This window comes from Temnothorax longispinosus, chromosome 1 (genome assembly GCF_030848805.1).
Source record: "Temnothorax longispinosus isolate EJ_2023e chromosome 1, Tlon_JGU_v1, whole genome shotgun sequence".
NCBI classification, from domain to species: domain Eukaryota; kingdom Metazoa; phylum Arthropoda; class Insecta; order Hymenoptera; family Formicidae; genus Temnothorax; species Temnothorax longispinosus.
The window spans coordinates 8,188,376-8,202,933 of record NC_092358.1 but is presented as its reverse complement, the minus strand read 5'-3'; the positions used below and the strand labels follow the sequence as shown (position 1 = coordinate 8,202,933).

Here is a 14,558-nt window from a genome sequence, read left to right as displayed (position 1 = left end):
GAATGTTAACGATCAAACTTGACGTATATCTATCTGACGAAACCCGTCATCGTGATCGATCGAAAGGACTGCGGTATAAATAAACGCATCGTCGTTTTTGTACAGCATGGCATATAAAAGTGAAAATGAATAGGAGCGATATCTCTCGCCCTTCGTCGGCGAACATTCAGCGGGAGCGCGCTGTCGCGAGCTATTATCGATTCTCGCAGTCCTCGCAGACGGCGGCGCGCGGCGTCCCGGACGGCGCGCTGGCACGTCTCGCGCGTCACGAAGAGACTCTGCATCTAACATCTCGCGAATTTCGGTATTAGGACCGTATGAAGGCCGGCCGTGTGCGCGGGAGACGAGAGTGCCTCGGGAAGCGACGACGCGGTCGCGGGCTCGTCCCCGGAGCCAGCGACCGGAACACAACGCGCGTCTCTCGTTGACGCGCACGACGTCGTATTCATATTAGTAGGATCCCCCGACGGCGCCGGAGGTGTTTTCGGGCCGCCGCGCCGGCCGGGTCCGGGCGAGATAGTCCGGCGGATTATCATGCGCGTGCATGACGACAAAGGAAGTTTAGCTTGTAAAGCTGATTAAACCTTAGTTAATCACAACCGAGCAGGCCGGCATGAGGTGACTGGAGGTGTACGCCGGATCCCCCTTCCCTCCCAGTCGACCGTGCCGTTATCCGCTCTCGCGATAGGGGCGTTCACCGTCTCCCGCTCCCCGGGCGTTCTCCCCCACGGCTCCTCTCATACGCGCGCATGTCCTCCAGTCTGGCCCCAGTTGCCCCCGCTTCCTACGGAGCGCTGCGGAGCGCTCCCCTGTCTGGCGCGCGACGGTACGGACTCCTCGGGCACGTGTTCCCCCGGTAGCGGCTCGTGCGAGCGGGCGGTCCCGCGCGGCAAACCGACGCGCGCGACGCGCGCTCCGCGCCGCTCATGTTCGCCCGCTGCGCGCGACATAGCAACTGAATTCGGTACTGCAGTTCGCGAATTCCGGAGATTCTGCCGTCATACCTAACGGCCGCGCTCGCTCGCCGATACTCTTGTCTAGGGTGTTGCGTGTTGCGTGTGGCTGCTCCCTTTTCGCGACGTCCGCGACCGCGATTTTCCCTCCCGTCCGTTTGCTCTTCCGTTCCGGAGGTCGAGGACGAGGAGAATAAGAGACGGCGTCGAACGCCGGCGCGAAGCTTCAGCGCTGCGAGATCAGATACATTGACATCTCTGACGGAGGAGTATCAATGAAAATAATTTATTCTTCGGGAATGAAATTCCTCACGTCTTGCTGAAGGGAAAACACCCGCAAGACTGTCCTTCCGTTTCTAGCATATGCTCGCTTTCGGGTTAAAACGCGCGGACCGTCAGATCGCGGGGATCCTACGTACTGATGCACACGAGGCGGAGAACGAGAGTGATTCTCCCGCGTGCGCGCGTCCCAGCGCGAGGACGCGGAGAAACGCGAGCGGATAACGGTGGTTCGACGGAGAGCGAGCGAGTACGGGCGGGGAAACGATAGAGACAGAAGTATGGAGGAAACCTCCTCGGACAGCTGATCCCCTGGCACATCGGCGCAGCGCCGCAGCGCCACGCGTCACGGCGAGCACCATCGCAACGCGCGGCGCCCTTACGCCGGCCACCGCGACGCGGCCACGCCGTGATACGTTAACGCGCCTTTGACTCCTTCCTGCCGACCATCGTCGCGATGCTGCGACGGCGCTGCTCCTCGAACCGTCGCGTCGGGTGCGGGCGTCCAGCAACGTCCGGCATATGCGGATGACGATGGGAACGGGGCAACAGCGTGCCAAGACGCTCGAGCACCTTAAGCCAAACTGATCTGAAAAGCTTTACCGCACGAGAAGCAAAAGCCGCAGTCTTGAGTTATCTAAAACCCGCTTTAGGCAATCTTTAGTTCGTGTCAGAACTCAGGATAGAGTTCTGTTTTTCATGTTATGTAACATGAATTACACACATATAAAAAATGTATATTATTATAAAATACGGCGCATATAAAATTATAATAGAAAACTAACGCGAATTATAGATCCAAAATGGGCTTTAAAAATCAATTAAACCAATTTTTGAGTTAGAAAAAAAACTTGCGTTTGAGAGACAAACTTATTCTTGGTGACATGGATTTTGTTCCAGTAGAATTTTAATTCGGATCTTAGCGAGACAGTTGAATAATAAAGATATACTCTAATAGTTAGTCGAGGGCATTTACGAGTTTCAGTCTATTAGTTTAATATAAATATTAGAAATAATGACTCGTAAAAAAGTTCTTTTTATTCTGCCTTTGATATATATGATTTAAAAACCACGATTTAAAAGGCACTGATTCATTCTGGAGTTGCTGTGTTTATCCAGCATTCGACGCCACCTCTTGGTCAGAGAACATACGAAGAACCCGAAGAACCAACAGTCATTGTTCAACAACTTGGCATACTGACGTTAACAATCAGTAGGATGTCTTCATGGTAGATGGCAATACTGATGAAGTTGAGTCTCTTTACCAACATACGTTCTAAAGTTAATTCACTGATCAGTCAGGCACTGCGCTGGTATCGTTAATGACAATCATCATTTTGTGAGATTTTATCTTTGTCGTTGGTATCATCAATCAGATTTTTACCAACGTCGGTAACTGAATGTACAGTCTCTATTATAAAAATCACGTATTTTCTCTGTTTCACAGAAATCAAATAGTAAGTTGAATGTGTTAACTTGTCATATCATGACATAAATAATTTATACATTGGTCAGCTACATTATTACTTAGTTATGATAATAATGTGGATATTTTAATAAGATTTTAATTTATAAAGCTTTTTCTTATATGAATCCTATAGTTGTCATTTTAGAGGAAATTTGATATAAATTTGCTAAAAATTGTATATTTATTTATATAATATCGAGTGAACACACTGAATTTTCTACTAGATACTTCTAGCCGCGTGTCTTTTCTTTTCTCTTTCAGTAACTGTACGAACTTATACTATCAATAGAAAATGAGTGTAAAAACGCACTCAATTATTCTATATTATTCAATCCTAAACTTGGCAAAATTAAAGAAGCGATTTTAACTCGATATACATATACAATTGTGATAAAAGCTATTATTAACCCTTAAAAGCTACACTTCAAGTCTCAACCACTTGAGACTACACTCTGTCCGTATATGGACCTTGCAACTTTGATCGCGTATAACTCTGGATCTAATCTACCAAATTTAAAAAAATTATATATGAAATAGGGTAGAAAAGATTGAAGAATATAATAGAATTTAAAAAACTGCTAATTATTAATATTAAATTGTTCAAAAACATCAATTTTTGAAGATGTACACGCGAAATTACACTTTTATGAATAAGTCCATATATGGATCTCCTAGTAGTCTTTAAGGATTAAAAAATCGGTCTTACAATTAAAAAAAAATTCTTTTTAACGCTATTTAAAAAAGTAAAATATTAAATTATAATAAATTACATCGATTTTGAGAATTAAAAGCCTTATTTCGAATCTCTAAGTTAGAAATTAGGCTATTAAAAGATAGGAAAGTCTTGCAAATTACTGCCAAGCTGAGGGACTCATCGTCCTAAAATCCGAAGGTAATGAAAACGAATACTGTCCCGTTTGGAATTTATCGTGTCGCAATAAATCGACACCCTCTTCGTCAATCTCTTAGCAGAATCTAAGCGTTTCCGATGCGTTAAAATGCTACGAAATCGTTTTGCTCTTGAGAGGAACCGATTCGGCGCCGTCTTCCACCGTCATGCCGTTCTCTTTCGTGTGGCTGCCGGACGGATTGTTCCAGCTTTGTAACTCGCCGGTGCCGAAAACGGCGAATGTCACTGCGCCGGTGAAGTAGACGGCCGCCAGGATCCAGAAGATGATGCTCCACTGCGTGTAGGTCTGATTGTGGTACGTGATGTTGCCGACCATGAAGCTGCTGAGGAAACCGCCTATCGAGCTGAAGGTGTTGGCGATGCCGAATATGGTCCCGGAGAAATTGGGCGCGATGTCGAGACCGTTTCCGAGATAACCGGCAGTTATGCCGCCGTTTATCGTTAAAGCGACGGTGAACACGGCGACCGACGCCGTGCGATCGCAACCGTAGTACGCTTGCATCACCATGAGCATGCTGGGTGTTAGCACAGCTAGAAAAAAATATCGAAGTTTTCGTATTAGCCGAAAAGATTAAAATTTTCTATTTATAACAGTCAAATACTTTATCAACACGTTGACTGTTATGATCACGAATAATTGGCGCATGATTGGCCGCGTTCAGCAGACACAACTGTTGAGTTTGTCTTATCAACACTCTGCGTTGATTGGTTGGTTCTAAAAGTAAGAGCCAATCACGTTCGACTGCTATTGAGCGGCTTGGTCTGCTGAACGCGCCCATTGAAATTTTTACAGACCATTACAAAAAATAAATGCCATCTAATATAATATTTTAAATGGCATATTTAGCTATGCAACAATGTAAAATAAAAAGTGCGCTATTTAACATACAATATCTATAAGAATATGGTCTTATTTAATCATTATATATTTATGATAATGAAAATTTTACTGTAAGACACGTAGAATTTGGTGTTAAAATTTATATATCTAAAAAGATTTTATACAGTATTAAAACAATTATTAGTTACAAAATCTGATTTTATCGTCCGAGTAGACAAGAGGCATAAAAAAAAGAAAGAACGTTTGCGAACGTTTTACTCACCAAACGTCGTAAAAATTTTACGTATTGCCGTCACAGATAACTTGTTATTGCGGAGCAAGTAATCGGCCAAGATGGACATCGATACGGCAAAAATGTACTTGCCTAAGTAAGGTAACGAGGATAACAGGCCGTTCTGTAAATATCATTCTTATCAGTGTGTGTTCCATTAATAAATACCATTTCTATTGAATACAGTATATCGATCAGTGAAACAACGACGACATGAAAAAGGTTTTATCCAGTAATATGATTATAACGACATATACCTCTTTAATATTGAAGTGCAAGATGTACTTCATATAAGTCGGAAGCTGATTAACAATGGTATGGTAACCGAAGACGCTACACGCGTGCGTTATCACGATAGCCCAAACGGGTCCTGAGGTGATAAGTGCGCGCCATGGTATGGGCAGATGCTGCAGTTAAAGTATTGTATTATTAAAGTATCTTAAACATTGTTTAAGATATCTCGCAGAAGAGGAAGTAAAACGAGATATTTCCAACCGGGACTAATAAATAAATTTGTCCTTCTTAGAAGATTAAATAAAATAGATGAAGGTAAAATAATGAAAAGAAAAAACTAAAATAGAATAAAATGTGCACTCCGGGACTAGAATGGATGCTCTCTACTATCACAACCTTGGTGGTGGTCGTCGTTCCAATCGCGCTCTCGATAAAGTGCCGCTCCTCCGCACTGATGCGCGGATGCTGCGACGGTGAGTCGAACACCAGCCAGAACCACGCCACGCTCCAGATAATCCCGATCACGCCGGTCACGTAGAATACCGACTCCCAGCCGAGCGAGGCGATAAGGAATCCGCACATCAGCATAGTTATCGCGGCGCCGAGCGACGAGGCTGCAAGTTTAACGATGCAAAAGTTTACGGCGGCGCGGCGATTGACGCAACCGCGCATCTCTGTCGCGCGACCATAAAACGGCCGCGTCTATCTCGTGTATATACGTTTCGCAGTTTCTTAAGGCCCCAAGAACGAGGGCGGGCAGACGATTATGGCATCGATTGGCCTGGATTTCGCGATCGCGTGGCGAATTAGATCATGATCATTTACCCATCATGTGAGAGACGAACTTGCTACGCTCCGTCGGTGGAATCCATCGAGCAGTCATTGGCTGGATGGCAGGCCAGGTGGCACCCTGATTTACGAGACGAATCAATTTTGAGAGATTGTTGTCAGTAATGATTGCGTGATCGTTTGCAGTCACGTGAAACTCGATCGATGAGCGTAATTTGATTACGTGCAGAGAGAGAAAGAGAGATGCTCGATAGATTCAGATGTCAGATTTTTCGCCTGTTAGATCGTTTCTCACGAGGCGGACGCGCACATTTATTGTAATTATGATGATGCCTAGATAAGATAACGACGTACCAGCATAAATCCCAGTACGACTCTTAATGCGACGACCATGGTGTAGCCCAAGCTGGCCGCCAGTGGTGTCAGCAGAGTGACGAAGCTTGACGCCATCATACTGTAGCCAAAGACCCGTTTGGTGCCAATTATCTCCGCGAGTCGGCCACCGGGAAACTCCGTGCAGATGTAACCCCAGAAGAAGCTGCCAAGAATCATATTCACCTCATATTCGTTCCACGGATACTTGGTCTGGGCTCGTTCCTCCTGAGATTGAAAATCGAGGATTTCGTGAAAGAAAAATTGAACGAAGAAAACAAAAAGATCGCTTAATTCCGATTAAGATAATTTTCGCTTCGATCAACGAAAATACGAATTCGAGTGAATCAGAAAAAGATAGTTATAATATAATCGACCAGAGCAAAACAATGTTTCTGTTCCGATTAATCGCGGTTAAACATCGTATCGATGTTGCAATTAAATGAAATCTCGCTCGCGCGATGTGTTCGCCATGGGCGATTGCTGAGGTCATTCACCGTGCAAGTTCGGCTTTACGCGAGTTTCAACGAACCCGGTGCCAGTGTGGGAGCGCCGCGAGCGTGCTGTCGTTGTTCAACTCGTTGACTCTATTAACGTCGACGCCGATCGCCGGGGTCCTGGTGTCGCCGATCGGGGTGAAGTCGTTCATCATCGTCGCCTGGGCACCGCACTCATCCGGCACCAACGTCGATCCGTTGGAATGCGAATGTTGACCGCTGCTATTGCTCGGTATCACCATCGAAACGATCGCTATCGTTAGATTCATGCGTAGCATGTAGTTTAACATGAAGCCGAGGATCACCATGATATTCAGTACCTGACTGCATGATAGACGATCTGGAAAAACATTTGCGGTCATTCGTTTTGCGGTTCTGTGCGGCTCGAAATCGACCGCAAGCATTTAGTCGATGCATTAAACTGATGCATAGTAATGGTCGATTTTAATGTTGTTATTTATTTATTTCATATTACAAATTGCAAAATAAGATATTTATATTTCTGATAACATGATATAAAATATAAATATATTATTTTAATTATATATCTATATATATATGTAGAGAAGAGGAAGAAAAAAATATTTAAAATAAAATTGATTATTATTTTAAATTACAGATACTAATTATTCTTAAAATTATTGGCTCTGAAAATTAATATTTTTAAAAAATACTGACATAAAATAATCATAGAAAAGAACAGTTATTATATTAATATAATAATTTGTTCCAGGATTGTTTGCTTTACGATTTTTTTCTGTAGTTCGATATACTTTCTAAATCTAAATAAATATCTTATTCAAAATTTTAAATATTTAATGATGTATTTTTGTGGAAATTCAGAACAGACTATTTGATTTCCGTCTCATATGCACGAGTAACGTTAGTTTTATTTACATAAAAATTATTTTGTCTTCCAGGATTTCTTTTACACAATTCAACAGTGTATGTCGAAAACAGGACGTACTTATCTATGTCATACGTCTCACAAGTGCTGTAAACAATTTTTACGTAACGTCAGCACGCAATACACGTGACTACGTATAGTTTCGGTCCATTATCGATCTCGGTGCTATTGTACACAACTGCGATTCATCTCGAGGTCATCATTGGGGATCCCGGAGGTCCCAACACGCGAGATCACGCTTTCTCTCGGTCGTATCATCGGACACCGCGTTATCACACACGAAATCCCCGAATTATCATGCAACTACGCAAATGTCTATAGTTTGCAGCGCAAATCAAAGGCGGAATGGATTAATAATTAAAAGCGCGTCGCGCGATTGTGCCAATTCACGACTCGGCCGATCGCGTCTGTTTCGCTTTAATGAGTCGTCGTATACCTAGGTGATATTGAACCTCTCCGGTCACATGAGTGTCGCCCGACGGTTTCCTCGTTCTTTGGCAGGTCGCCGAAGTTATTTCAGGAATGGCGCAAACGGGCCAATTATTTTCCCTTCTCTTTCCTGCATCGTTCGCGCGAACATTTCGCGATTTCGCAAATCGCGGACACGTGCGCGTGTCGAGGTATGAAAGTTCCAGGTTTCGCGGGACGTTACGTCAATGTGCCGAACGAGTTGTAGGTAGAAGAAAGAAGCTTTGCGGGGCGAAGACGCGGGGCAAAAGCCTCGCACTTAATCGCAGAGCGCAAACAGGCGCACCTCTCGTCCCCGATATTAATAGTCAGCATTAGGTCGCCTTGCATCGTCCGCTTTGCATGCACTACGTGATCGTATCCGTAAAGCCACGACTGGTTACTTTGCTTATCGCGAATTTGCGTTCGAGGTTATCGCGGTAGCATTCGATGTTACTGCATGTATACACAATGTGTGAATCATGCTTACAAGTATCAAATTCCAGTCCGTATAGAATCTGATGACAAATCTCCTTAGTCGATTTTTTTTCACGCTGGAAACACGAATTGAAACAAAAAGCAATGTGTGCGTAAGCAACTTTAAAATAATTATTGAAAATTAATTAAGGCCATTGCACGTAACAAAGTTTTAGTCATAATCGTAAGGCCGCAAGAAAATAGACCAATCACAGTCGATTATTCTCCTTGAGCTCGAAGAATAATCGAGTGTGATTGATCTATTTTTTTCGCGGCCTTACGATTGTGACTAAAACTTTGTTACGTGCAATGGCCTTTATTGGAAACGAAGCTTATTTTCTGCAATTTAAATAAACAGCAAATAGATAGACCGTAGGCAAGTTGATTTCATATATGGACTTTACTTCAGAATTTTATTTGATTTATCTACGAGGAATAACAGATTGCTAAAAATGTACTACGATGGGGTGAAGCCAGCGGTTCTTACGTCAATTTACTCTGTCTAATCGTTCTCGTCTTTGACGCATTTAGTTGTTACAACAGAGAAGCGCGTGTCGAGAGACAAATAAGTTTGTGCCCCGTTGCGCAATCGCAACGTACGTGTCTGCCTTCGACTATGAAAGTCATCAATACGCGGGATTAGAATTTCCTGAAAAGGTAAGTAGCCTCGTCGTTGCGACAAAAAGTCGGTGGACAATTTGCAAGTTAAACATTCGTCGACGGCGTCGACGCAAACCTATGTCAGCGATTGCCGATCTAAAGTCGTGTTCTAACCACGGTATCTGACGTAACTAAAACCGTGAGTAAGGTCATATGAAATTGCAGGCAGGTGCATTCTTATCGCGAGGAAGTAATACTCTTATTTCGACAAATTTAAGCGGTTTCGTGCGTTAAAGCCGCTTCCGTATTTTCTGGCTTCTGTATTTTGCGTATAAATCGTTCAACTTTAATTAGCAGATTAATGCTGGTTTTCCGACTGATAAAAGATGTGGAAAATAAATGTAATTGGCCTAAAACACATTTTGTACAATGATAAATAAGATACTTCTTTTTTAAATCTATATTTAACATAAAGGTAATTTTATTACACATTGTTTAAATTTTACTTTCAATTTTATTTACAACTTTTCTTAAAGATTTATTTGTGATTTTATTTATTATGGATTTTATTTATTATTTTATTTATTATGGATGGCGCTAACGCGTAATAAAACTCCGAGATTAACTTTGCTTTCCCAATCAACGCTGCTCCTTTTTGAATGAGGAAATTTAATTTGCGTCAATGAATTATATTGTCTCACTCTCTCTCTCTCTTTCTCTCTCTCTCTCTCTCTCTCTCTCTCTCTCTCTCTCTCTTTCTCTCTCTTTCTCTCCGTGTTTCCACGTCACATGAAGAAACGGCAAAACTGGCGATAATGAACTGGCAATAATGAAATTAATTAAGAACGATCACTTTCTTATTTTCACTTTAATCGATTTGTGTGCCCACTGACATCCTCATTCTATTTATATTACATAAAGTTTTTCTTTGATCTAAAATTTGCCAAATTGACATTGTAGCGTTACAGTTATACGCACTATTTGATATTTTACCATCGTACTTTTTATTTTAACATATCAGCCATATATACGTTATCCGCGCATGTAGGATTGCTTTGGGGAGGACGAGATCCCCGTGGATGCAATTTGGACGATTGGAGAGGAGTGCCTATTTAAAAGCCCAATCTGACCGATATAATAATGACATTCGTGAATCGAGAGCCACGTGTGTCGCGCTACCCACTTAACCGCTATTGCGATCATTACGCTCCCCGATCATGCGGCAATGGAACTTGGTACTTTAAATGCGGGGAATATATCGTGTTTCTAGTATTTGAAATTTGTCGACTTTGAACGTTTGCTGATAATAGCGACGTATTATGATAATAAAAACATGCGATTCAGTTCGAGTCTGATGTCAAAGCGAAAAATTTCGATCGACAAGCGAGACGGAGAGATTGCAATATGTGGAAGATAAATAAATCGACGAAGAGAGAGATTACATGAGGTCAATTATAGTTCAACATAATTTTCTCAATTTACAGACTTCATCGATCTTAATATCTATTAAGATCTAATTCTAATGAATATATTCTGCCGCATTATTAAATTAATCAAAGTGACGTCGAATATTGATATTGATATTACAAGAAATGATCATTTATCTTTGAATTGAGTTGAAGATAGATAAAGATAGAATTTTCCAAAATGTCAATTGTTTTAATTAATTAATAATAGAATAAATAATTCCATGTCAATGTTATTCAATCACAATTGAAGTCATTCAATAGAATATATAAATTCATATATACAATATATACAATATTCATATATACAAATTTATTTAATAGAATATATATATTCAATATTATTCATTTTCAAAAGACAATAGCGCTTTCTCTTCTGCTACTAATAAGCAGTCTATAACGTTGGTCATAAATTTATATAAAACATATTAATGTCAATTACACATTGTTTCATGTTAGCGTGTAGCAGGGTCAGCCTGACCAATACTCGGCGCCTCTAATCACGATTTTTATGGCTGCTTTTATACTTGATTACCAAGCCGATTTCACTTGAGCGCAGGGTTATATCGTAGATGACCTCGATAACGTGACACCGGTTTTAATAGTCTTGGAAAACTTGGTAACATGATCCGATATGATCGGTGTACATTGACCTTTATTCCCGAAAATAATGGATCTTTTTCAATTAATTTTATACGAAATGTAATTAAGGTATACCTAAATCAAAACCTAGTCTGCTCAATAAAAATATTAAGACATTAATAAGTCGTGTAAGTAATGAGATGTACACATTAACGCAATTATATAAACGTTAAACACTTACCCCTTTCCCTTCACATATACCCGTTCTATAAAAAATTAACACAGAGTAACGCGTAAAATATCATACGATTCTTTTGTATAAATGATTGATAAAATTGCAAACCATAAAATTACATTATAAAATTGTGAAAAATTAATAGATAAATGTTTGCAACGTGATCTTTGCTCTGTCTCACGATCTCGTGGAAACGCATTCTCGTATTGAGATGACATTTTGTGCGCCATCGTTTGTGTCGTACATCACAGAGGCTATTACGACCTTCACCCAGAACTCTGTGCACGTTTTCCCGTAGGCTATTTATAGCGCTTTCGTCGTTTCGCGAAGGCTCAAAATAGTATACCTGCTTTTCTTAAAGTCGAGTTTGATGACTTGCAGCTTCGACAGTCGGAAGCACCGGATTCAGGTCAAGACACGAGTTTAACGATGCAGACGGCATTATTATCTATGAGATTCATCGCTATACGCATTCATCACTATACGCAGTCTAATTGGCCAAAGATTAGAGGCTGGTACGTCGCGTCGCGTGGACTATAAGCGTTGAACTATCAATACGCGACCGTTTTCTATCGAACGTCATGAGCGAGTGTTGATGATACATGTTAACTCTATAGGAATGTAGAGGTGAGGGTTCGGGGCAAACCGGGCAAACGGCGATTGCGAATTTTCAATCGCGATAAACTATGGTCATATTTCATATAAACTTCATTCAAAGAGATCATAGATTACCCGAACAATCATTTCCTCTATACATATGTATTAAGTACATATACCGAGCCTCTCTAATGCGCTCTAATACCTTTTCTCTTCTACTCTACAACTCTACCTTATTAATTCTATCTCATCTAACATTTATATCTTTAGACAAAGTTAACATTATTCATTTCAGTATAAATATATAGAATTTATTTGTATTTATTGTTTTTAATTATTCTTTAAAATTCTATTGTCTTTAGGTTGACTCTTATTTTATATATGATTTACCTTTTTATACGTATATAAAGTTAATAAGATAGAAAAAATAATATTATATAGTAACATGCATATATGTTTTCTGATAATAAATAATATAAATATATATTATAATATATATAATAATATGTATAATATATTTAATATATATAATATTATATATAAATAATATATATTATGCAGGAAGTTGATGCTTTTATCAACTTTAATTCACCGTCGACTGGTCGAATTATGCGTCGGCATCTTGACGAATCATCATCCCTTCCCGTAATAAAGAATACATTAACGTCCAAGCGGAAGCCGCGTTCGTTGCCGTCCGTCACGAGACACGCATGCAATTCAAGCTTGTCCACACATGAATCCGTTCATTTTCTTTCAAGAAAGTTATGCGCCCGCATAAGAGTTTTTTCAGGAACATAATAATTATTTTTGAAGAAACGTAACACGATATTAGAAATTGAATTTAAGTGATTTTCTGATTCGTGTCTAGAAGAGAACGAAATAATCCTTCAATAATACTTCATAATCTATTACGAAGTAATTTTTATCCATATTCACATCGATTACAATGATAATCAATAATTTTTAAATTATTAAATTCAATTTTATAATGTTACTCGTTTGAAATCGGAAAGCCGAACGCGATGCGAAAAAGATACGAGATGTGTAAAACAAACATATCACTTGAACTAATTATGACTTCGTGTTGGAACATCATGCTAATGGTGGAAAATCTAATAAAACCAATTATGGAATCTTTTGTCACTTCTGCGAATTCAAACATCCAATAAGTATGGTATCACATATCACACGTTTAGAATACTTGTTTAAGATCACATGTTTAGAAACACTAATAATGTACTATAAAACAAAAGCACTTCAATAAATAAATTTCCGCCATACAATACTCAAGAAATTTTGACCTTATAAATGTGCAACTTGCTAAAGACTCTTTTTACATTCTGACACAACGAGATATAAATTTGTATTCAAACTTTTAACGGTATATTAAATCAAGATAAACAAGGTATTAGGTTAAAATAAATATCACTGCTTCAGCTATTTTATTAATTGTTAAGACTTCGCTTCCTTTTTTTCGCGTTAATCACATTTACTACAAATAATAATTGTGCAAATGTTCAATGATATTTACGATAACATAACATTAATCTCTTTTCACTATATTATTTTTTTATATTTACTTTGTAAATATAACAGACATGCTTTAATACATCTCACACATTTTTCGTTTGCTAATCACTTATTTTGTTAAAATGATCTGTGATCTTAAAGGACTTAAAGAGATAACAAATTATTCATCCCTCTAACCCCTTGTCAACCACTGCGACTTACCTAGCACGCTGCGATTGGATGCCATGTCACCGGTGATGATGATTCCCCACCGGCTTTCCGGTCTTTCTGTTTCTCAATTTCAGCGCACTTGTTAAAAAATCGGATTTAATTTACAAATAATAAAAAAAAGTTTTTTATTATATTTCTACACGAATAAACTTATATTCTTCCAATTGAATTGAAATTTTTCACGTGTAAACCATCATGTCACTCGAACGATTCTTGATATGAGAAAGAACATTCAACCCCTCTTAGAGATGTGAAGAGCTTGGAAGAGCTTGCTTTTCGTCTACGAACGCCTTCGCTGGCGTTGCAACTGGCTCGTTCGCTCGCCGCGCTTTGACTGTGCTCTGCTCTAAACGCTCTGCCAAAAATCTCAGCTGCAAATTGCGGCGCTGGCTGTTCGGAAGACGAAAGGCGAAGAGACGGCGAAGAAGAGGCCCGTCAACAGCGTCAGTCGTTGCGACACCGACGTCTTTCGCGGGCTGCGTCGTTCTCCCGCTTCGCGTTTCGCTTCGTTCCGTCGTAACGTTCCTTGTCGTGTCGTAACGAAGGCTGCATGAAACGACGAGGTAGTAGAGGCAGAGGGAAAGAGAGAGAGAAAGAGGGGCACGACCACGCACGTCACGAACGTCCGCGGTTGTGTACAATGACGTGCTTTGTTCGCCGCGCGCCAACGAGAAGATAAATGCGCCCTATCAAATGAACGGACGGTTTTTCCTACCCCCCGTGTCTGCCACTCGCCCAGAGGGAGGCGAACAGCGAGGGATCAGCTACGTGGAACCAAAATGTTAACGAAACGTTTTTCTTTGCGTTGGAAAGAGATATATAGAAGATTCAAAGACCTTCGAATACTCAACACTCCTGCAGTGTTTCGATTTTTTAAATAATATTTTTATCGC

The 14,558-nt window shown here is 40.4% G+C and overlaps 1 protein-coding gene across 2 annotated transcripts; it reads right to left on the bottom strand.

The window, feature by feature from the left end:
• Positions 1-2,858: 2,858 nt before the first annotated feature.
• Positions 2,859-14,200, bottom strand: LOC139808678 (sialin). Of its 2 annotated transcripts, none has more exons than XM_071770926.1 (8): positions 13,657-14,200; positions 6,650-6,954; positions 6,100-6,345; positions 5,782-5,866; positions 5,353-5,570; positions 4,980-5,129; positions 4,714-4,846; positions 2,859-4,141 (listed from the first exon to the last, which is right to left on the bottom strand). In XM_071770926.1, exons 1-8 carry the CDS (start codon positions 13,679-13,681, stop codon positions 3,702-3,704), a joined length of 1,602 nt encoding a protein of 533 aa, XP_071627027.1. In that variant the 5' UTR covers positions 13,682-14,200; the 3' UTR covers positions 2,859-3,701. The 2 variants fall into 2 exon arrangements, with proteins under 2 accessions (XP_071627027.1, XP_071627037.1); XM_071770936.1 differs by lacking the exon at positions 13,657-14,200 and adding an exon at positions 11,675-12,056.
• Positions 14,201-14,558: the final 358 nt, after the last annotated feature.